A 24289-nucleotide genomic window follows, 5' to 3' on the forward strand; every position below is an offset into this window, starting at 1 on the left:
TGGGTATAAACTTGTCAATAATGATTCCCAGACATTTTTTTACCTGTCGGTTACGAACATCTTCAGGTATTAAAAACATCCTGGGGTATTAACCTGTCAATAATGACTCTTAGACATTTTTTACCTGTTTGTTACAAACATCTTTGGGTATTAACCTGTCAATAATGACTCTTAGACATTTTTTACATTTGTTACAAACATCTTCGGGTATTAACCTGTCAATAATGACTCTTAGACATTTTTTACGTTTGTTACAAACATCTTCGGGTATTAACCTGTCGATAATGACCGCCTTTTTTTTTACCTGTTCGTTCATGAACAGCTTTGGGACCATCTAGACGTTTCTTACCTGTCAGTGAGCGGAGTGATGACAAGACGCTCGGTACATCCCAGGAACTCGTTCTGGTAGATGAAGTCGACATCAGTGATGGAAATGATACACTGGTCTGTATCCTCTTTGAAGTAGAAACGAGACTGCTTCAGCCACTCAAAGTCACCTGTGGAGCGAATGTGCATTTTCACCTGGAAAAAATATACATTAGACATAAGAAAACTCTGACATAGTTTTATTGATAAATACGTTTTAATGAGAAGTATTTTAAAATTTTTTGGAGAATTAAAACATGGATTATAAAAAATTTAATCTGTTAGTATGACACAATCCCATAAACGTACATCCTAGTATCTTTTTATCACAGGTAGTATTATAAACATCTAAGATTTTGCATTCGGTATTTTAAAACGGCAGTTATTATAAGAATAAAAATTGGAATAAATGTGTTCAGTAACACAAGTATTGGTTTACAAGATATGGTTACAATTTGCGAAAACTATAGTCGTAAATGGAGATTTTCATTCTCTGTTGATAAAAGTAAAATAGTTGTTTTTACAAAAGGCAGAAGACAAGTCTTGGTAAAAGATGTGAATTTGTATGGTAAAGCATTACCAGTTGTTGAAAACATTACGTACGTCGGTGTTGTTTTAAATTTTAAATTGTGTACATCGGACAGAACTGAGTCTGCATGCAAGAAACTAAAAAGTGGAACCATGGCTCTTATTCGATCTGGTGCTCATCCTAGGACTCCTAATCCTTTAACAGTTGCAAAGCTGATTAAGGCTAAAGTTTTCCTGTCTGCCCTGTACGGGTGTGAACTATGGCAACAGTCTAGAACTGAACTAATCAAATTAGAGCGCGCTCAAAATTTTATCTTAAAATCTATTCAGGGGTTAAACATTAGAACTAGAACTGATATGGCCAACTCCTTAATTGGATGGACCTCCATAGAAGGTTACATTGATATAAGAAAACTTTTGTTTCTCCGTCATCTTTGTAGACTGGACAGTAAATACTTAACTCATACAATATTTCACAAACGCCTATTCATGCATATTTTGAAGGAGTCCTGTCAAACTGGTTTTATTCCTGATATTGTGAGAATACTTCACAAGTATGATTTGTTTAATTATCTGTTGCAGTATATTTCAGATACAGTTTTTCCAAGTAGTTCATCATGGAAGTCAATTGCCTATAAAGCAGTTTATAATTGGGAGGAATTAATGATGTACGATAGAATGAACAATGATTCAGATTTCATAAGATTTTTGCTCATTCATGATGTAATTTCTCCACATATTTTATGGACAGTAGCATTAAAATTCCCTGAACATCTAAGAAGATAAGCAATATAGTTTGATTATGTGCTAATTTAAGATCAACAAATATTATTGAATTATGCCATTTTTGTGGTATTTTACATAATGACTGTATAACACATACAGTAATCCATTGTACAAAAACTGAAAGTCTTAGAGACGATCTATGGTGTCTTATAAGTACGGCTTTTGATATAGAACTTGGCTTGTTCTTATACTCTTTGTCTGATTATGATTTAATTCATGTATTACTTGGGTTAGCCTTCCCTACATATTAAGCTCATCTGATTATGTAACCTTTGTACTGCATAATGCTATTTTTATTGACAAAATGTTGCTGTTGTATCAGCGTTAATAATGAAATAACACATACAAACGTACGTACAATAGCAATGTCTACCTAATTACTATTTTTTCTCTTATTTTGTGTGTGTTTATTTGTGGGTAAGCCTGAAAGGACCTTGTTGGTAGGGCTTTCCCCAACCCTTGGAAACCTCAGGATTCCCAGGCATTCTAATTATTTTGTATGATTTGCTGTTAACTTGACTATTCTTTCTGTATTTACTAAACTAATTCAAGATTCATTAACTTCTCTCTTCATCTCCGTAGTTAACTGATGTATTTATGTGCATGTAAGTATCAATTAATAATATTTGATTTGTATTTGACTACACTGTATATTTTTGCAACTTTTTAATTTAGAGGAAATAAAGAAATAATAATAATAATAATGATAAACTGTTATTCACAAACTTCAGTTCTCTCTCAAAGGTTTCATGATTATTTTTTTTTCCAAAGATAATCAAATTTGAAACTAAAAGTATGATTCAATATGATCATTTGATGATAAGAAATATAAAAATATTCATAAATTTTTCAAAATTATATATCTCAAAAATGGAACTTTTTTGATTTAAATTGACATTATTTCACCAGGCTTTAAAAAACTGCACTCCAAACAGTTTTTAAGTTATAAGTGAATGAAAAATATCAACAGTTATGTCACAGCTTGTCAATGGTGTATGATGCTTTCAAATAATTAAGGTGCATATATACATATATAGTGGTATTACAAAGATTATAGCGTATGTATATCATAGATTTGGCCCCAAATTCATTTGATATATATCATGATATTTAACATGGTATATTAGTATTTCTGTACTGATAGATATGTTACAACAACTAGAAATGAACTGTTCACCGTCTTGTGATGAAAAAAATAATCTGTTAACTACAACTGGTAAAATGGTTAATTTCGGGTGAGATGTTTTGACTTGGTCTCCAATGTCTTATATCTTGTGAAATACACCATACATGAACAACATAGCAAGCACAACTTCTACGAGACATTCGTGTCCAAGACGGAAGGTCTGGAAGATTAGGCTTGGTACCTGTGACACCCATATGCTCTTACATGTACATCTGGCCAGCAACCTGGTACAACGTGATTGATAAACAGATAAGTTACTGCCAGCCCATAGGCTAGGGTAGAGCCAATCATCATCCTGTATTCAAAATGCCTTATCATAGCTTCAGTTATTTAAGTACTGTCCTCCTCAGAAAAGTCTGCCTACAGCAAATGTTCACAACATGGGGAGATCACTCTTACTGTCCTTCTACAGTCTGCCCTAAGTCTCTAACACAAAGTTTTCATATCCAAAAAGGGGACATCACTCTTACTGTCCTTCTACAGTCTGCCCTAAGCCTCTAACACAAAGTTTTCATATCCAAAAAGGGGACATCACCCTCTCTGTCCTCCCACCATAGGTCTGCCCTAAGCCTCTAACACCAAGTTTTCATATAAAAAGGGGAAATCACCCTCCCTGTCCTCCCACCATAGGGCTGCCCTAAGCCTCTAACACAAAGTTTTCAAATAAAAAAAGGGGACATCACTCTTACTGTCCTCCCACCATAGGTCTGCCCTAAGCCTCTAACACAAAGTTTTCATATAAAAAGGGGAAATCACCCTCCCTGTCCTCCCACCATAGGTCTGCCCTAAGCCTCTAACACAAAGTTTTCAAATAAAAAAAGAGGACATTACTCTTACTGTTCTCCCACCATAGGTCTGACCTAAGCCTCTAACACAAAGTTTTGATAAAAAAAGAGGACATTACTCTTCCTGTCCTCCCACCATAGGTCTGCCCTAAGCATCTAACACAAAGTTTTCATAAAAAAAAGAGGACATTACTCTTACTGTCCTCCCACAGTAGGTAAGAGCTGCAGGTGTTACAAACTCCTGACCCAGTCATTGATCGTAGATGGTCAGACGCATTAACCACTCGGCCACCATGTGTCTTCAGGGGTGAATGAGTTGATGTTTATATAAGTACATACTGAAGCTTGTTAAGGCATTTCACATACAAGGTACATAACTGACTACTCCGATCAAATTGTGTGAAACATTTCTTGAAGAGATTTAGATTTTGATCTTTTTTGAGAAATACCAGAATAATTCTTTCCTGATGTAAGCATCTTCCTGGATTCGCAGCTATTCATAACCGTTAAAGCCACTGTCATCGTTACAACTTTTTCTTAGATATCCTTAAAAAACATGTTTTTCGGATATATAACGTAAATATCTGCAAGGAAATAGAATATGCTTGTTGCTGATTCCAGGTAGAGAAACTTACATTAACATAAAATATCTCTGGTATGACATCAATGATACATTCTATTTGAATGAATTCTCTTCACAAATGCAATAGCTGATACCTTGAAATACCATTCAACAATTAGCCTCTTGCCGATTTGAGATCTTTTGGTTATGTTCCATCTTGAAATCAACCTCTAAAAGGTTTTAAAATTGAACTGCTTTAATTGAATATCAAATCTAAATAAATAAATTTTAATAGGAAAGGCAAGTTAAACACATCCAAAAGTGTCTATTACACATATATAAAAATGAATCTTGATTAGTTTAAAATCCAAATATTTGTCCAGTTGTGCATGATGATATATATATAGTAACCCAATGGCTATGACAACTTATTAAATATCAGTTTTATGTTCAATAGTATTTCAAGGCAATCTAGCGATCTTAAAACGTCAACCCAGGCAGTCTTTGTTTCACAAGAATTTCACATGAAGCTCTTGTGATGAGTTTGCGATAAATTCATCCCAGGTACTCAAGAAATACATGTGAATACAGACTACCTGCTGACAGGGCAGTGAGCTATCGTTTTACCAGGTCGTCAAAGATGTCCTTTTGATGCACATGAATAGTAATGAGAGTTTCGTATTTTATCCTCTCGAGTTTTGTCAGTTCCTCAGTTGTCATGGCGATGAGTTCGTTCAGGATGTCAAGGAACTTCTGATTGGTGTTGACCATGATTTTCTTGTCCGTTCGTGCGTTGGTTAGGGCGTCTTCCGAATCCCTTGTCCAAATCATCTGCAGACCTAGCAGTCCAACCTACAAGCACAGATACAGCTCGAGGGTATCAATCTATTGGTATTAATAAGACTGTAAGATTAAATGGCTTGATCTGATGTCATTATCATTTGAGAAAAAATAATTGTGTTTGTCATTTGCATTGGTATTAAATTTTCTCTTGACTTCAAAGATAATAAACAATAAAGGAATGTTTGTGACTGAAGTATTCAAGAAGAGGCTATTTAATTGTGTAGGTAGACGTACAATGTCCTACCCGTGATAAGGTCGCTATCACCTGTGTTAACATTTGTACTATTTGTGTTAAGATATTCTCACCTGTGCAAGGGTTGTCTCATCTGTGTTACGATTGTTTCACCTGCAAAAGGGTTGTCTCACCTGTGATAGCATTTTTCTTCCTTTGCTAGGGGGTTGTTTTACCTATGCTAGGGTCGTCTCACCTATGCTATGGTTGTTCTAACTGTGCTAGGGTCGTCTCACCTGTGCTACAGTTGTTCTAACTGTGTTAAGGAGGTTTCACCTGTGCTAGGGTTTTCTCACCTGTGTAAGGGTTGAAATACTTGTATTAGGATTTTCTAACCTGTGTAAAGGTGGTCTCACCTGTGTTAAGGTGGTCTCACCTGTGTTAAGGTGGTCTCACCTGGGTTAAGGTGGTCTCACCTGTGTTAAGGTGGTCTCATCTGTGTTAAGGTGGTCTCATCTGTGTTAAGGTGGTCTCATCTGTGTTAAGGTTGTCTCACCTGTGTTAAGGTTGTCTCACCTGTGTTAAGGTGGTCTCATCTGTGTTAAGGTGGTCTCGCCTGTGTTAAGGTGGTCTCACCTGTGTTAAGGTTGTCTCACCTGTGTTAAGCTGGTCTCATCTGTGTTAAGGTGGTCTCACCTGTGTTAAGGTGGTCTCACCTGGGTTAAGGTGGTCTCACCTGTGTTAAGGTGGTCTCACCTGTGTTAAGGTGGTCTCATCTGTGTTAAGGTGGTCTCACCTGTGTTAAGGTGGTCTCACCTGTATCTGTAAGTACCTGTGCTGGAGTTATGTTTTTCTACTGTCTTACCTGTGCTGGGAACATGTTTTCAAACTCCACCAGTTTGAAGTTGGAGTCACCAATGGAGACGGAAGCAGATCGGATAACAGAATGAACAGACCTTCTGGATCCCTTTAAAAGGTCACCCAACCAGATCTCCACGTTACCCTTAAAACAAAGGTTAGACATTTTAATTCTACCTAACCAGATCTTTCTGTTGCTCTACACCTGAGGCACATAGCCAAAAATGCTAAACAGGACACAAAGAGTATAGGTTTCAAAAGCCAAATGATAAATTCAGATAAAATTGGAATCACTTCTATTTTTATAAATATTAAGACTGAAATCCCATGTCTTTGATTTCAAAATAATCACTCTTAAACAATTTACACAAAAAATATATTATTTCTCAAAATATATTTTCCCCCCCAAAAAAATAACAATTTTGAAAATTTGACTTGTCATAAAGCCAAATCATATTTGTAACAACTGTTCCACAATCTCTTTGTTATCTTCATAATTATTAAGTCCAAAATAAAATTGTGCATATTAACACAAATTCAGAGATAATAATAAATACTCACTTTTTGATAATATTGTTAATTTTTCAATTTTTCTTATGTGATTTTTATTCATGTTATATTTAATACTGTATGAATATGAAGAAAATTGTGGAAAACAATGCACATAAAAACGTTTTGCAGAAGGAAACAGAAAAGAGTTAACTCATTTACCCCTTAAACTTCATGATGAACTATTCCAACCTTTGAATTGGAAGAGTTCAAATGTGTCTTCAGGGGTAAACGAGTTAATTGACATATTTTAAATCCTGCCTGGAACTTACCTGTGCGTTAACTGGTTCCTCTAGAGGCACATTCTCTCCCTCCTGGGAGTTGAGGGAGAGAATCTTATCGTAAACTTTCTCATCAAATGTCACCAGTCTTGTATTGTCAAACACAGACAGGAGATGGTTCTATAAGTAAACAAGTCATACGGATTTAAAATAAATCAGAACTGATCGACAAGTTTCGATTTCACAATAAAAAATGAAATACCTGCCACAGACAAACATCTAACCTTCACTTCAACTCTTACCATGTAAGCCCATGCCGGGTAATAAGCTCACCCACATCTATTGAAATTCAGTAGAAATGCCAACCAATGATATTTCATTGTCGTGAAATAAGCCCATTACTGTGCTTTAAATAAGCCATTATGTGTCCGACCTCTCGGTTTATTATATGATCGATACAGATATATATTTATAATGTATAACATTCATTACAAATATTTATTTTCAACAAATTTAAAAAAAACAAAGGCATACCAAGAATGAATAATGTACTGCAGTTTTAGTTACTTTCTACAGAAACTTAATAACTTATATTAATTATTATATTAAGCAATAATATAACTAGTGACAATAAACTTAGAAACTATCAAATTTTAAAATCTGATTCAGAGACTTATTCATATGTTAAAATTTGTTTGACAAAGAAACAAACATAGAGTGTTATTAAGCATTAGAAGTGGTGCTTTTCTCATGTATAAGAGGAGGAGTTGTCTTTTAACATAAAATTCAATCGTTTTATAATTGAAAAATTATCTTATCTTGTGTGTAATAAGACTGTGTTTGGCTGGGCATCAATTAAAAATGTGTTTTAAATGTAAAATTGTATGAACGTATATACATATGCTTGACAGGTAAATAAAAATTGAACTAACTAACTATTAATCACTCTTTTTGGAGTACCCGAAAAGCCAACATGGTTGGTCAGGTGACCCCAAACCTGTTCACACCCAACAAGGGAATCAAACCGAAACAGGCATACTGGTCAAATGTAGGGGAGTTTACAACAGTACCACTCCACAATCTCCCCATATTTTTTTGATGATTTGATAGGGGAAATTATGTCAAAACTTTTCCAATCAATGGAGTTATGTAAACATTTCCGCTCGACTTCAAATATTTATGAACAAATCAAGCAATATCACTAAAATAAGGCATTCGGATTGTTATGTCTCGCCTGTGCTCCGCTTGACCATCAATGAAACATAAATATGTATATCAGAGAAATTAACTTAAACACCAAAGCTTAATGTTCATGGAGATGCTGACAAAGTTTGGTTGGTGTAGCACTTATACTTTCAGTGAAACTAAGTTAAACGCAATAACTTAATGTTGACACCGCCACCAGAAAAGTCTCACTTCCGCTACATCGTAGCGGCGAGACAAAAATCAAACAGGAACAGGAAGTGGTTAGCAGTTATTAGGTATAAATGTACAGATTCTCTATTAAGGTGTTGTTGCTTTTACCTGAATTGTGTGCGAGTCGCTGGCCTGCCCGAGGATTTCCAGCAGGGCAGGGTCGGAGACGAAGAAGAATCTGGGGAAGACAAGACGTTTCTTCTCCAGGTATCCTGTCAGGGATTTCTGACAGATCTCCAGCTGCTCCAGTAGATGGGGAAGGAGCTGCATCATGGTGTCGTCTCCGACACAGCACTGAACTACATTTGGGTTCTCGTGAGCTCGCTGCATGATCTTCATCCAGGACTTGTCAATGTTACTGAAACGCTTGGCTTCCTACGAAATGGAGATCCAGAATGAAGTTAGAAAATTAAAATATCACGTTACTAAACTATGAGATAATTAAATAAAATCTCACAGAAAGTTGTCATGTTCTTATTTTAGTACCTTTCGAGCTTTAAATATTGTGCTTAATAATGACAGCACAAATTGAAGTTCATGTAGATTGTTTTCTATGGCATTTTTTGTGAGTGTGCCAATTCATCAAAGTGCCAATCTGTTACAGTTTGATAATGCTCTAAAATTTGAGTGCACTAAACTAAGTACGCTTACAGTTACATAACTTTGTCTGAGTTTGAAATACAAATCATTTCATGTTTCGCCTGTTCAGAATGTACCTGTGGTAGCTGTTTGGCAATATCACCGCCCACAAACACAGCCTCTAGGTAGATCCACAAGTTCTGTACCACGAGCCAATTCTCAATGATCTCCGTTGTCCCGGTTAGTTTCTGGACCCATTCCTGGATCTTTGGTTTGAACGGAGCATTGTACCTGTTGCTTAGCAGCGATCCCAGAACCATCAAGCTGTCCTCCATTAATGCCACCGTTTCTGATGTTGTGTCACCTGGTAGTGAGATACAGATATGATATTAACTCATTCACCCCCGAAGACAAGTTTGAACTCTTCCAAATCAAAGGTTGTAATAGTTCATTATGAAATTTCAGGGGTCAACGAGTTAATCAAGACTTTGTGTTGTCCAGCCAGGCATAAAATACACCTGTCAACTCCATTAAACAGACCAATTAGCATCCTAAAAAAGATTCAAACTGATTCTAAATGTTAAAGAGAACTTCTCATGTTCTTGTGTAAACGAAACCATACATGTTTCAGTAGAGATAAATACTTTTCTTTTCTCATGTAAACTAAAGTAGACTGAATACTTCAGGTACGTAGTTCTCATGTTTTTGTCTCAATTGAACCATGCACCTTTTTTCAAGAGGTTCTCACCTGCCAATGTGTTCAACTAAACCATGTACACTTCAGGAACAAAAAATTGTCCTGCCCTAATCATGTTAACTAGACCATGGGAGAGTCTCCACTGTTTTTTTGCAATACTAAACCCCATGTTTCAGTGAAAAAATCTCTTCTGTTCTTGCAGGACTAAACCACATACCTTTCAGGAGAAGTTCTCCCCTGTTCTTGTGTGACTTAACCACATACCTTTCAGGAGAAGTTCTCCCCTGTTCTTGTGTGACTAAACCACATACCTTTCAGGAGGAGTTCCCCCTGTACTTGTGTGACTAAACCACATCCCTTTCAGGAGGAGTTCCCCCTTTACTTGTGTGACTAAACCACATACCTTTCAGGAGGAGTTCCCCCTATTCTTGTGTGACTAAACCACATCCCTTTCAGGAGGAGTTCCCCCTTTACTTGTGTGACTAAACCACATACCTTTCAGGAGCAGTTCCCCCTGTACTTGTGTGACTTAACCACATACCTTTCAGGAGAAGTGCCCCCTGTACATGTGTGACTTAACCACGTTCCTTTTAGGAGAAGTTCCCCCTGTTCATGTGTGACTTAACCACATACCTTTCAGGAGAAGTGCCCCCTGTACATGTGTGACTTAACCACGTTCCTTTTAGGAGAAGTTCCCCCTGTTCATGTGTGACTTAACCACATACCTTTCAGGAGAAGTGCCCCCTGTACATGTGTGACTTAACCACGTTCCTTTTAGGAGAAGTTCCCCCTGTTCATGTGTGACTTAACCACATACCTTTCAGGAGAAGTTCCCCCTGTTCTTGTGTGACTAAACTACATACCTTTCAGGAGAAGTTCCCCCTGTACGTGTGTGACTTAACCACGTACCTTTCAGGAGAAGTTCCCCCTGTACATGTGTGACTTAACCACGTACCTTTTAGGAGAAGTTCCCCCTGTACATGTGTGACTTAACCACATACCTTTCAGGAGAAGTTCCCCCTGTTCTTGTGTGACTAAACCACATACCTTTCAGGAGAAGTTCTCCCTGTACTTGTGTGACTAAACCACGTACCTTTCAGGAGAAGTTCTCCCTATACTTGTGTGAATAAACCACATACCTTTCAGGAGAAGTTCCCCCTGTATGTGTGTGACTAAACCACATACCTTTCAGGAGAAGTTCCCCTTGTACTTGTGTGACTAAACTACATACCTTTCAGGAGAAGTTCCCCCTGTACGTGTGTGACTAAACCACATACCTTTCAGGAGGAGTTCTCCCTGTACTTGTGTGACTAAACCACATTCCTTTCAGGAGGAGTTCCCCCTGTACTTGTGTGACTAAACCACATCCCTTTCAGGAAAAGTTCCCCTGTACTTGTGTGACTTAACCACATACCTTTCAGGAGAAGTTCTCCCCTGTTCTTGTGTGACTTAACCACATACCTTTCAGGAGAAGTTCTCCCCTATTCTTTATTCTTGTGTAACTTAACCACATACCTTTCAGGATAAGTTTCCCCTGTACTTGTGTGACTAAACCACATACCTTTCAGGAGGAGTTCCCCCTATTCTTGTGTGACTAAACCACATACCTTTCAGGAGGAGTTCTCCCTGTACTTGTGTGACTAAACCACATACCTTTCAGGAGCAGTTCCCCCTGTACTTGTGTGACTTAACCACATAGCTTTCAGGAGAAGTTCCCCCTGTACTTGTGTGACTTAAACACATACCTTTCAGGAGAAGTTCCCCCTGTACTTGTGTGACTAAACCACATCCCTTTCAGGAAAAGTTCCCCTGTACTTGTGTGACTTAACCACATACCTTTCAGGAGAAGTTCCCCCTGTTCTTGTGTGACTAAACCACATACCTTTCAGGAGAAGTTCTCCCTGTACTTGTGTGACTAAACCACGTACCTTTCAGGAGAAGTTCTCCCTATACTTGTGTGACTAAACCACATACCTTTCAGGAGAAGTTCCCCCTGTACTTGTGGGACTTAACCACATACCTTTCAGGAGAAGTTTCCCCTGTACTTGTGTGACTAAACCACATACCTTTCAGGAGCAGTTCCCCCTGTACTTGTGTGACTTAACCACATACCTTTCAGGAGAAGTTCCCCCTGTACATGTGTGACTTAACCACATACCTTTCAGGAGAAGTTCTCCCCTATTCTTTATTCTTGTGTAACTTAACAACATACCTTTCAGGAGAAGTTTCCCCTGTACTTGTGTGACTAAACCACATACCTTTCAGGAGAAGTTCCCCCTGTACTTGTGTGACTTAACCACATACCTTTCAGGAGAAGTTCTCCCCTATTCTTTATTCTTGTGTAACTTAACCACATACCTTTCAGGAGAAGTTTCCCCTGTACTTGTTCGACTTAACCACATACCTTTCAGGAGAAGTTCCCCCTGTACGTGTGTGACTTACCCACGTACCTTTCAGGAGAAGTTCCCCGTGTACTTGTGTGACTAAACCACATACCTTTCAGGAGAAGTTCCCACTGTACTTGTGTGACTAAACCACATACCTTTCAGGAGAAGTTCCCCCTGTACTTGTGTGACTAAACCACATACCTTTCAGAAGAAGTTCTCCCCTATTCTTTATTCTTGTGTAAGTTAGCCACATACCTTTCAGGAGAAGTTCTCACCGTTTTTGCAAGGCTAAACCACATAACTTTCAGGAGAAATCTCCTCTGTTCTTGTGCGACTAAATGACATACTTTTCGAGAGAAATTCTCCCCTGTTCTTGTGTGACTTAACCACATACCTTTCAGGAGAAGTTCTCCCCTGTTCTTGTGTGACTTAACCACATACCTTTCAGGAGAAGTTCTCCCCTGTTCTTGAAGCCAGCGAACTGAAAGTCCTGGCCACTCCAATCGTTGACCACTGTTTTCAGCTTGGCTTCAATGTCCTTCTCTTTCACCGCCGAGATACACACATCCTGTACACGAAAAAATGTGCGATTGACATATAATCATATCATTCATGGACCTTTGTATATTAGCTGACATATAATTATATCATTCATGGACCTTTGTATATTAGCTACAGACTCTAAAAGTGTGTCAATGTCATTGAATAAAATAGAGCTCAGTGCTGTTCAGTGGCAATGAAACCTAAATCATCATTTTGGTTTTTACAGTTTCAAGCTGAAGTGAGAGGGTCTGTTCAAAGGTATCAAAAGCGAACACTTAACAGAATGTACAAATATTCTATACTCAATATCAGTTCTCTGCAGTTCTCTGCAGGACTAAACAATAAGGGTAGCCTGATAGCCTAAAACTAGTGAAATATCCAGCTGGACTAGTGGTTCTAACAAGAGTACCGCGGGGCGGAACAATATACGCCCGTCGAATGCCATATAGTGTTATATACTTTCTTACATTGATGTAAGATCTGCATCATTCAAAGAGTGGTTAGCTGACATGCTATAAAAATGCCGGAGAAAATCTCTGGATAAAAAAATCAAATACTGAAATAAACAAAGGGCAATTACTTTTGCAACAATTGTTGAATCAAAATTCTTTTCAAGGAAACACAACAACATATCATGATTATTGAGCCTTCTAAGTTTCAAAGAGATCCGTTAAAAAATGTAGGAGAAGATTGCCGGACAAAAATCAAATACTCAAATGAACAAAGGGCAATAACTTAATCTTGTTGAATAATATAAGAATAATGGAACTTGCACAAGGACTACCAAAATTGGAAACAACCAGTCTGAATGACTGGTTTTTTTTAAAACTAATTTCTAGTACTGACGTCTGAAATAGGTACAATACTTATCTTCTGTTTTTTTTGTTTTTTTTTCTAATTTAGATCGATATTTTATAAACTGTATATGAGAAATCTAATAACTGATGCACTTTCTTAAAAATATTCTTAGGGTCCAAAGGTGTATTCAGATGTATGTATAATTATCCATTATCCATAGTCTTTGGTTACATCAACCATTAGGTTTTGTCGGTGACTTGCAACAGTCACTTTCATCAGACAAATCAAACCAGCCGTCTGATGGAGGTGTCAGATATGTATATCCCTATCTCTGGAATCCAATGGCTCTGCCCTAGACACACACATCTTCTCTACACCTCTGAAATATGTCGTGACGAAGTTGAAGGCTCGCAGTAAGTTATTTGATTGGATTCAGGTATAAATACTTGAACAACAATCACTATGAGGCTGACATATTTCCTTTGAAGATAACAGAGGACCTACCTACCTCATCACCGAGTAACAAGGACTTAGGACACTACCCTCACTCATCACAGAGTAACTAGGACTTAGGGCACTACCCTCACTCATCACCGAGTAACTAGGCCTTAGGGCACTACCCTCACTCATCACTGAGTAACTAGGACTTAGGGCACTACCCTCACTCAACACAGAGTAACAAGGCCTTAGGGCACTACCCTCACTCATCATAGAGTAACTAGGCCTTAGGGCACTACCCTCACTCATCATAGAGTAACTAGGCCTTAGGGCACTACCCTCACTCATCATAGAGTAACAAGGCCTTAGGGCACTACCCTCACTCATCATAGAGTAACTAGGCCTTAGGGCACTACCCTCACTCATCACCGAGTAACTAGGACTTAGGGCACTACCCTAAGTCATCACCGAGTAACAAGGCCTTAGGGCACTCACTCACTCATCACCGAGTAACTAGGACTTAGGGCACTACCCTCACTCATCACAGAGTAACAAGGCCTTAGGGCACTACCCTCACTTATCACCAAGTAACTAGGACTTAGGGCACTACCCTCACTCATCACAGAGTAACAAGGACTTAGGGCACTACCCCCACTCATCACCGAGTAACTAGTACTTAGGGCACGACCCTCACCCATCACAGAGTAACAAGGCCTTAGGGCACAATCCTCACTTATCACCAAGTAACTAGGACTTAGGGCGCTACCCTCACTCATCACTGAGTAACTAGGCCTTAGGGCACGACCCTCACCCATCACAGAGTAACAAGGCCTTAGGGCACAATCCTCACTTATCACCAAGTACCTAGGACTTAGGGCACTACCCTCACTCATCACCGAGTAACTAGGCCTTAGGGCACTACCCTCACTAATCACCGAGTAACTGGGACTTTTTAATCAATCCTCCTCACCTCAATGTCTTCTTTGTTCTCCAACAGTGGAGCTTCCATTAAGTTACGGAGTAGGAAGTTGTCGGCATCGACGTCGAACGTGTGTCCCGTGATCTGAGCAAGGCGCTCCCAGTGACGTGGCATCATGGCCTTGTTAGCCATCATCTCCAGCAGAGGACAAGTCTCGTTGAAGTCGTCAATTGTTTTCTTCAACTCCTCGTAGGCCTGCCATTCCTTCAGGGCCTTGGGTAACTTCCGGCATCTGTGGTACATAGTATAATTTATTTCCTTCATCAACGTTAACAAAGGTATATATTCACCTCAAAAAAAGTCTAAAACTAAAAATTGTTAACCCAAAAATTTTTAATTTTCAAAAGTATATAGAAAGTCATTTCTGGAGAATAACAAGCTTGTTATGGACCTCTTTTGATAAAACATTTGAAAAGTTATCTAAATCACCAAAATTATTTCATTGGAATCAAACTGCACATTTAGCTATCTTGAATTGTCATCATAAAAAGTGTGTATGAGACACCCTTCTCTTTTTATGAAAAATACTACTGATTTGTTTTATAGAAGATTCAAAGCTTGTACAAGCAGATCTTAAACAAATGTTTACTTGTTTTGGAAGTCCAGAAGTTCATTGTTAATTTTCTCAATGTCGATCTCGACCCAGGGGATGTCGTTGTAACCGTTGACATTCTCCAGCACAATGTTATACAGGGAGTAGAGTTTCTGGAGCAGGTTGAGCTCTTTACGTATGCGCTGTAGGTCGGGATACTGGGTAACTGGCAGGCCAAATAGTTCCTCCCCTCCATTGTAGGTAACATACTTTCTCCACAGTTCATCAAATCGGGCCTGGTAGATATTGAGACGATCAGAAGCTTCACGGGGAACAATCCCGTCTTCCATAGGACCACTGTTCAGGAACATCTCAAACATTTTAACAGGATACATGTAAAATATCAAGCAACATTACTATACTGAATGCAATTGAGCTTAAGTAACTGAATTATGCATCAAGGTTTTTTCTTTAAGTTTTAAAGGTATTAAAATATAAGATATTTTGGTGTTATGATTTTGAGTCCGGTGAAGAGGATCTTTATAGATAGATCCTGTATCAGTAAATAAAATTAACCTAATTTATTAAAATCAAAACTAAAACTTTAATATTCTGGATCTGAAAATTATCATCATCAGGAAAAAGATGATAAATGTAAAACCTTTTAAAATTTGTTGGATAAAATCAATTCTGAATTTATTTCCCTTATTATTATATTATGTCGATGCTCAGAACATTTTATATACAACCCGGGCCTGTACTACACTAAACCTGCAATACAATATGTAATACAAACACTGTATTATGACAAAGAATACCTATGCTATACATTGAGAGTACCTACGCTGTGTTATAGTCCTCAGAGAACTCGTTGGATGAGTTGATGAAGGTCTCGACACCTGCAAGGAGGTCTGACTTAAACTTGGGTTGAATCTCAAGCAAGTGGTTCTGTACTTGTTGGCTCTGTGGGGTAGAGATAAAGTTCCAGGTAGGTCTTAAAGAAGTTGATAAGTTAATGCTACCTTTAACAGTCATTCGATCACACCTGTAATTATCTTACCTGTAATTTTTGTTAACTTTTAATCAGCGAGATTTATCAAGTTTTATGCATTTATTCCCAATCATTTTATCATTCATAAAAAAAAAATCACAGGTAAAAGACACATGTTTAAGTTATATTTTAGTTAGCAGTAATCTTAAATTGCAATCAATTAACATACATTTATAATCATACGTTGTATATAAAAAAAAAAAAAAAAACTGTAAATATTCTTATTTCAGTGCACTGAAATTTTAGCGCATTATGAAATTTTAATAGATTAGCGCATTTATGAATTGGCAAATCAAGAAAATATACAATCGAGTACAATTTATAAGAACTTCAATCGGCCCATTGATAATTTAGTGCGATATTTAATGTTCTAAAAGCATTAAATAAGACTACCTCTTAAATATGTGGGTGTACAATATTCCTGTTCCTAGGCTCAGGCATTTCATACTTTTGTTTTAAAGTTTATTTTTCATTTCTAAGATAACATGATTATCTAATATTCTCCACCTTGGGCTGGTCTTTTGGAATCCTATAAGCACATGCACCAGCCTCCGACCTTTTTTGTTAATATGTTCGCCATTTTTATTTTTTTAAATAGCTTAAACTAAATAGCTAATGTAGGTAAAGATTGCCTGGGGATTTCACAATATATTGGAACACCAGTATATCACAACACACAGGTATATTGTATTATATCAATATACAGAAATAAAACAATGTTGTATCAGAACATTTTTCAAAATATTATTTTAATGGGTGTGCTAGGTGTTTTAACTATTCAAATTACTACACATTCTAACAGATATGCCAATAACATAAACAGGCTATTTACTAATGGTGGAAATCAGTGGAAATTTCATTATTGATGGTTGGCTTAATGAAGATCTAAAATCTGTGTGATCCATATGGCATATGATTCAGTTTGATAACATTCTGACGACAATTTCTTTCTTAACAGAGCAACATTTCCTATGACAATATATCGGGATACGTATCACAATACATTTTCGACACACTCCTGGTGTATTGAGACACCTCAAAAGATTACCTGTGCTATCAACTTCTTCCACCCGTAGGACAAGGAATCTACGCGCTCCGCGTTTCCATCATTGAAGAAGATGTTGTATCTGTTCAGCATGGCATAGGACTCCTCCACTGGCGTGATGGTCATATCAATTTTGATTTCCGCCTCACGAATCTCAGCAAGGGCGGCCATTTCTGCACGTACGTCGTCCAAATCTTTGACTGGACGTGAAAGTCTCTTGGTAAGAGTGTCAATGAAATCAAGCATTTCGTCCATTTCACCAGCACATTTCTCGTTGAGTGCTTTCGCGTATGCCATCTTCCAGTTCTTAGCCTCAGTGATGAGGGCCAGTTTGAGAGGGTCGGTCACGAACATTACGGACCCCACACGGTAACTATACTGCATCTCTTCAATGTCTGTCTCCAGTTTCTAGAACACAGCAGCACAGGGTTATAACTTCTCAGAACTTTTTCAATAAAACACATTGAAACAATAGAAAATGTTTAATGTCGAGCAATGAAGCAGGTACCTGGCCTAAAAGATTTATCCTATAAAGAGTGATTAGAAAAACTAAAAAACTAAGAAGATCATTCAAGATTAAATATTACAAAATTTTCATTTACACAGAGAACTGTTGATTTAAGGAACAATCTACCGTCAATTGTTGTGAATTCAAGCACAGTGAAACAATTTGAATATAAATTCGATGAACACTGGCAAAACCAAGCACAGAAATACAGATTTAAAGAGAAAATTGAAATCTGAACGTCGCAACTTTTGAAATATGTTTTTATTTAATTGTTTTTTATTTCAGAGCTAACTGTCAAAGAATTGTAAAATCCTAATTTTGTCAGAATAAATCTATGTACCTATGTAACTTTTCATTTGCAAACACCAGTTATAAATTATGAACTAATTCTTATGTAGATTCACTCCAAAAGTCTGTCCAATTCCCAATTTTCTATAGACCAGTATACCAAATAAGCGTTGAAAATACCGACATTCTTTAAAAAAAATAAAAAATGTCAGGAGAGATCCAATCAGAATTAAAAGTGATAATTCCTCAAAACACATTTCCAAGAAATTAACTCATTCACCCCTGAAGACACATTTGAACTCTTCCAATCCAAAGGTTTGAATAGTCCATTATGAAATATTACAGGAGTGATTGAGGTAAATACCTGTAATATTTTTTTGATAAGGTTTATTTGGTTGACAATTGTTTCACAGCACTGTGATATACCTGGTAGAACTTGATCTGTGCTTCGATCTCAGTCAGGATGGGATTAGCTATCATAAACTCCTTCACTGAAGCGACAGGTTCCTGACACACAATAAAACACATCATTAGAAAAATATTTTCCAAAAACACAGCTCTAGAAAGATATTGACCAAAAACACATTCGTTAGAAAGATATTGTCCATTTTATAATGTCACATTATCCCAAACACTGACCATATTTACATCAAAGAATAATATCTGAACAGAAATTATTAAACATTCAATTATTTATATAAATATCTGAATGTTATTCTTTAAATATAAGCTGTATTGCTTTTACAACAATTACGAAACAAGTTCTTTCAACTTATATTAATCACTCTTGTTGGCTTGGATTTAGCGCGCAGGGGGTCTTAATGTTAGAGGAAACCAAAGTACCCAGAGAAAACCAAGTGGTCAACCAGTTGACCCCAAACCTTACCACATCCCATTTGGGAATCAAACCCTGACCATCTCGGTGAAAGGCCAGTGTGCTATCCACTGCGCCACCCAGCCACCCATATTATTCTTTCTGTACCACAATAGGGCAAACTTGTGACATTTTCTTCCCTTTTCCGACATACGGATGTATTTGGATCAATTTATTTTCACCTTGTTCCACAAGAGGATGTTTTTAGCAAAGGTTTCTTTCCTTGTCCCCTAAAGGACATACTTTAGAGAATGCTACCGATCTGTCATTGAAAATAGGCAATCTGAAGAATATTATTTCTCTTACCCTGGATAGGTATATCTACACTTTTACCAGTGTGAGATATCCTTGTCTCAGCCTAGTGTTGAGACGGGGGGAGTTACCCTATTCATAAGAATTGTATAACGTCACATCAATAATCCATTTAGCCTGTAATGTTAATATTACATTAAATATGTGATATACAATGGGTGAACAGGGTAAGAGAGAAAAAAATCATTCACTTCCTTGAGGTGAGATTGGGAATCTCAACCCTTGGGGAAAGATTCATAAATTGCCAAACACTCGACAAATCCTTGTGTTTGGCAACTTCAGAATATTGCCCCTCGTGTTGAGATTTCCCTATCTCACCCACTTGAGGTCGAGAGATTCTGTTATGTCCCCCTTTTCCCACAATTGGGCATATTAAGTGAGGGTTACTCATCTTGTCTCACAAGTAGACAAATTTGAAGATTATTTCTTACCTTGTCCCACAAGTGAGCGTATTTAGTGAAGTTTTCTAGCACTTCATTGACCTCAACCTTGAAAGTTGAGACGATGGAGTTGAGCTGGATAACAATTTTCTGTATGTCCTTGTGCTCGCTGATAATCTTATGGAGGGGCTTGATAAGGGAGGTGGGTATAATCTTGGTTCCCTCGTCAGCCTCTGCAGCTACAGCTTGGTCCATCTCCTGTTTGATTGGTTAAAATGAGGGTTATAGGGAGAAGTAAATAAATAGTTCTTTCTGATTGGTGAAATCATAAGTGCTGTGAGGAATAGCTAGTGAAAGGATCATATTATCAGTCGAAGAAGGAATTCAATAAAAAATTGAATCTGATAAGTTGAAATAAAACTAATTATTCTGTAACTTATAAATGAAACGATAACATTATTAATGAAATGATGAAATTATCAGCTGGAAAATGAATTCATTCAAATATTGGTGAATCTGAATTAATACTTGAAATATGCAACTCCCTTATAAATCAAAATATTTTAGAAATACAACTATTACCTCATAGTCATATATTCTTCACCTCAAGATCAAAATATATTACCTGGTTTGTGTGTTTTGAACTTGACACAAACATAACTACAGAATTAGTTAAACAGAAAATAAACTATATAGCATGTGTGTTTTGAACTTGACACAAACATAACTACAGAATTAATTAAACAGAAATTAAACTATATAGTATGTGTGTATTGAACTTGACACAAACATAACTACAGAATTCATTAAACAGAAAATAAGTTAATAACGTGATAATGATTGAAATTAAGCCACAATAGTTTAATTTGACATTGTATCATATTTTTACTGTGCAGACATTAATTTTGGTTACATGGTCACAGAGTTATGGTATGTTCTTTTTCATTTAATTCGAAAGTTTTTAAAAATTTATGTTTTTTAGTAATTATTTTTATTCCATGTTTGATTAAACATAATTTCCCAAAAATTTTAATAGCATATAAAGATCAGAAAATTTGTATAAGTAATTTTCACCAATTATTCTACCTTGGCCGAAAAAATGGGTACATGTCAGTAATATCTATTTTTAGAACACAAAAATCTAATTAAACTTTTTTTCTTCTTTATTAGTTGGGAAAATACAGATAGCATCAACATGACATCTGAATGCAAGACAGGATTATTTACAAAAACTTATTTTATCATCTCAAGAATTTACAAAAAAATATTTTACCATCAGAAGATTTTAATCAGGACATTTCAATACATTACATAGAACGATATGGCAGAATTTTTTTTATTTTTTTTTAAACCTGTGGTTACAAAAACAATGAAAATTTACCTTTTTACAAATGAACTGTTTTGTCATAGTTAAAAAAAAATCCTAAGAAGGAGGATTCAAATCTATTACCAGTGCTCGATAAAGAATTGTTTTACCGGTGAAATTATACAAATGGCAAGCACAGAAGAAGATTTTTTCACCAGTGCCCGCCCGATAGAGATTTTTTTCACTTGTTTAGGTAGTTATACAAATAGCAGGCACAGAATTAGAAACTCAGAGTACCTTCTTCCCCAGACAGAGAGAGGTGCTACAGAGAAGGATGGGACATTCATTAAATCCTCTTTTTTCTACACATGCAAAGACTTGGGACATCAGATATAGACTAAAGTAAGGATGGAAAATTTTCTGCATATACTTGTAAATGACAGGGGTGTTCAATTTCATATTTTCAGTACTAGCCCAGTAGCCCACAGGCAGAATTAGACAAATCATACTAGCACAACCTACACAGTATATATTCAAAATTTTACAATTAGACTAGCACTTACATAAAATCTACTAGTACCAGGAATGGGGCTAATGAAATTGTACACCTGATATCTATGAAATTCATAACTAGCCACACAGTTAAAGACATCCTCGATACTCCAGAGACTGAAGGCTCCTGTACACTCCATCTTGTGAATGGTACAAGTAGACTAGTTTGATCCTTTGATGTACATCAAGAGAATCGCACATTAGCCTAACGGTAAATTGAAGTCGGTTGATGCTACACTGTAATCTTCAAAGGAAGGTATCTGCCAAGCAATTGGTCAGTTATTTTTACCCGAAAACAAATTAAAAAGCTATCTTCATGCCTTCAGTTTGACATAACATTAACCAAGGGTGCAGGGACCGTACATGAACATAACCCCTGGAGTATTGAGGATGAATTCAAATACAGTGGAACCAGACCAGAAGAAGAGCAGGTTTATTAAAACTTGATCTCCAGATAATGAAATTTCACGTTCTGTTACGTTATCTCCCTTTACTTTATTTCAAAAACTTAAAACATTTCTAGATTTTTATTACATCAGATTCTTGGTCTTACTTTAAATGAAATAACAAGAATAAATATTTCTTCCCTACAGAACTATATATTTTCCCCTATAGACAATAAATTGACATTCTGATATCTAAGGATCATGTCCCACTGCAGAAAAAGTCAGAGAAGTTTTTTTGTTATTTTTCGTACATAAATTAACCTCTTTTTCAATATGTCTTAGCTATAGCTGCAGTGCCACGGAGCGAGGGTACCACAGTCACACAAGTTCATGTAGCACAGTTGGTAAGAGTGACAGTATACTGATCGGAGATCCAGGATTCAAATCTTGGTCTGTGTTTTTACATTTGTACACTGATAACACTATTTGTGATTTTTTTTTTGCTTCATATTTATTGGGGGGGGTTTCAATAAAAGTTCCTGAAGGTATTGTTTTCTTTTCAGAAATATATTATTGATTCTATAACCATGTAAAAAAAAAAATTATCAAGGAAAGAAACAGTTTTTGGCAGTGGTACAGGGATCCTTAAATGAAACAAAAGAAACTGTGCTTCCATGACAAAGAAGTTGCACAACAAAGGGATACAACTATATGAGAACCAAAAGTGATTCTAGCATTCAACTCTGGTAAAGATTTGTTTGGTTTCCGTGGCAAAGCAAACCAAAGAGTATGGAGAGTGTGGAAAGGTTGCCTGACCATCACACAAGGTCAAGATCACCATCTAAAAGTGACAAATGACTAGGTACCTTGTACCGCTGTATCCCGTAACGTGTTCGAAAAGAAATCGTAGAGAAAACGGCAAACATTAAAATTGTGTCATCCAACATCAGAGATATATACAATATTTTCGACTTAATTAGTTAATGCAAATACTGACAATTATTGTTAGTGATCATTAAATAATAGAAAGGACTTGGGGTGTTATGGGTAACTTTTGGCCTCATAAAATGAAAAAAAATCAACTTGAAATTATTTACCAATTTCTGTTATAAATATCATATTGGTTAATTGGGTCTATATTTCCTGGTGCAGATTTTTCTAGTGCGCATGTGTAGATGCACTACCATAGCAACGAAATTTTGTTGCTATGCAGAAATAGCCAAAATATGGTGTTTTCGGACACATAGCATGCAGAAATGAAAGCCTCTGCATGTGATAAACAAAAATTCCTTTCTACCAATGAATACTAGTATGACAATGTTTAAGCATGTGAAATATTTATTTGTTTGTTGCATGCGGAGGCTTTTAAAATTTGAAGATTGTTTAGTGAATTTCCTTCAACATAGCCAATTTTCATCCAAATAGCGCACAACAGACGTCTTTCACGCATTTTATTATGAACACGCGGGTTTATGTCTCTCTTTGTAATGCCATGTCTCCTAAACCAGTTGTTGAATGAATTCGAAATTTTATATTTGCGTACTTCATTTATTAATGATTACGAATTCAACAACCAATTATAAATCCCCGATGAGGCCTAAAATGACCCTTAACGCCCCTAGTCCTTTTTAAAACAATTATCGGACCCAATTAAGTTACCGCAATGAATTTATCAAATGAAGAACTAGTGATGAGATTGTTTGATATTCACATGAAACTACATACTTATAATTTATATCATCATTCATAGTTATATAACAACTGCAAGATTTTAAACTATATTTCTGTTAACCCGACAACAAATTCCGAATTGACTTCTCTAATCTAATAAAAATGAGTGGTGATTATTTCCAGTTAACATACATAATACGTTACTCTTGGACTAGCTATATATACTTCCACATCATCTTCATGTTTTGTTTTATAAAAACTCCTTACCGCTACTGCTACATATATATATGTACAACAATATCATTCTTATTCCGTACACCACTAATATAGCTAGATTTCGCCTATTTGTACGTAACTTAAAAACAGTTTGGTTTTTTTTTTCAGTACAGTATTAATTGACTCAATGTAGTTTCACAAACAATCTTTCTCTTAAAGAGATAAGGCTTTCAACAGAAAAGCATTCTTGAAGTTAAAGGAAATTTCCTTTGCCTAAGATTTTCCCTTAAATTCAGTCATTGCTGTGCAATGTTAAAATGAAAGTTAACGAACACATGTGAAATCGGGGCCTAATATCAAAAATCTAGAAATAATTCAGATTTTTTTTTTTCCTAAGTCACATTTGAAATTTATTTCTTATCTACAATCTATCAACTAACAACAGTGGCGGATCCAGAGACCTATCTGGGGGGCT

At 36.5% G+C, this 24289-nt stretch overlaps 1 protein-coding gene across 2 annotated transcripts in view; it reads right to left on the bottom strand.

Moving 5' to 3' along the window:
- Nucleotides 1-24289, bottom strand: part of LOC110456434 (dynein heavy chain 5, axonemal-like) — a 124961-nt gene that overhangs the window by 62493 nt on the left and 38179 nt on the right. The window contains exons 25-38 of one of the 2 annotated variants that reach the window (XM_021507199.1): nucleotides 22794-22802; nucleotides 19735-19941; nucleotides 18544-18624; nucleotides 17325-17729; nucleotides 16070-16188; nucleotides 15283-15582; nucleotides 14685-14925; nucleotides 12377-12503; nucleotides 8989-9215; nucleotides 8381-8647; nucleotides 6908-7036; nucleotides 6094-6231; nucleotides 4841-5065; nucleotides 350-522 (exon numbers count right to left, since the gene is read on the bottom strand). In XM_021507199.1, coding sequence (XP_021362874.1) covers nucleotides 350-522; nucleotides 4841-5065; nucleotides 6094-6231; nucleotides 6908-7036; nucleotides 8381-8647; nucleotides 8989-9215; nucleotides 12377-12503; nucleotides 14685-14925; nucleotides 15283-15582; nucleotides 16070-16188; nucleotides 17325-17729; nucleotides 18544-18624; nucleotides 19735-19941; nucleotides 22794-22802 — 2648 coding nt within the window. The remainder of the gene's footprint in view (nucleotides 1-349; nucleotides 523-4840; nucleotides 5066-6093; nucleotides 6232-6907; nucleotides 7037-8380; nucleotides 8648-8988; nucleotides 9216-12376; nucleotides 12504-14684; nucleotides 14926-15282; nucleotides 15583-16069; nucleotides 16189-17324; nucleotides 17730-18543; nucleotides 18625-19734; nucleotides 19942-22793; nucleotides 22803-24289) is intronic. The other variant, XM_021507200.1, reaches the window with a different exon arrangement.

The sequence above is a fragment of the Mizuhopecten yessoensis genome, unplaced genomic scaffold, assembly GCF_002113885.1.
Source record: "Mizuhopecten yessoensis strain PY_sf001 unplaced genomic scaffold, ASM211388v2 scaffold8745, whole genome shotgun sequence".
NCBI classification, from domain to species: Eukaryota; Metazoa; Mollusca; class Bivalvia; order Pectinida; family Pectinidae; genus Mizuhopecten; species Mizuhopecten yessoensis.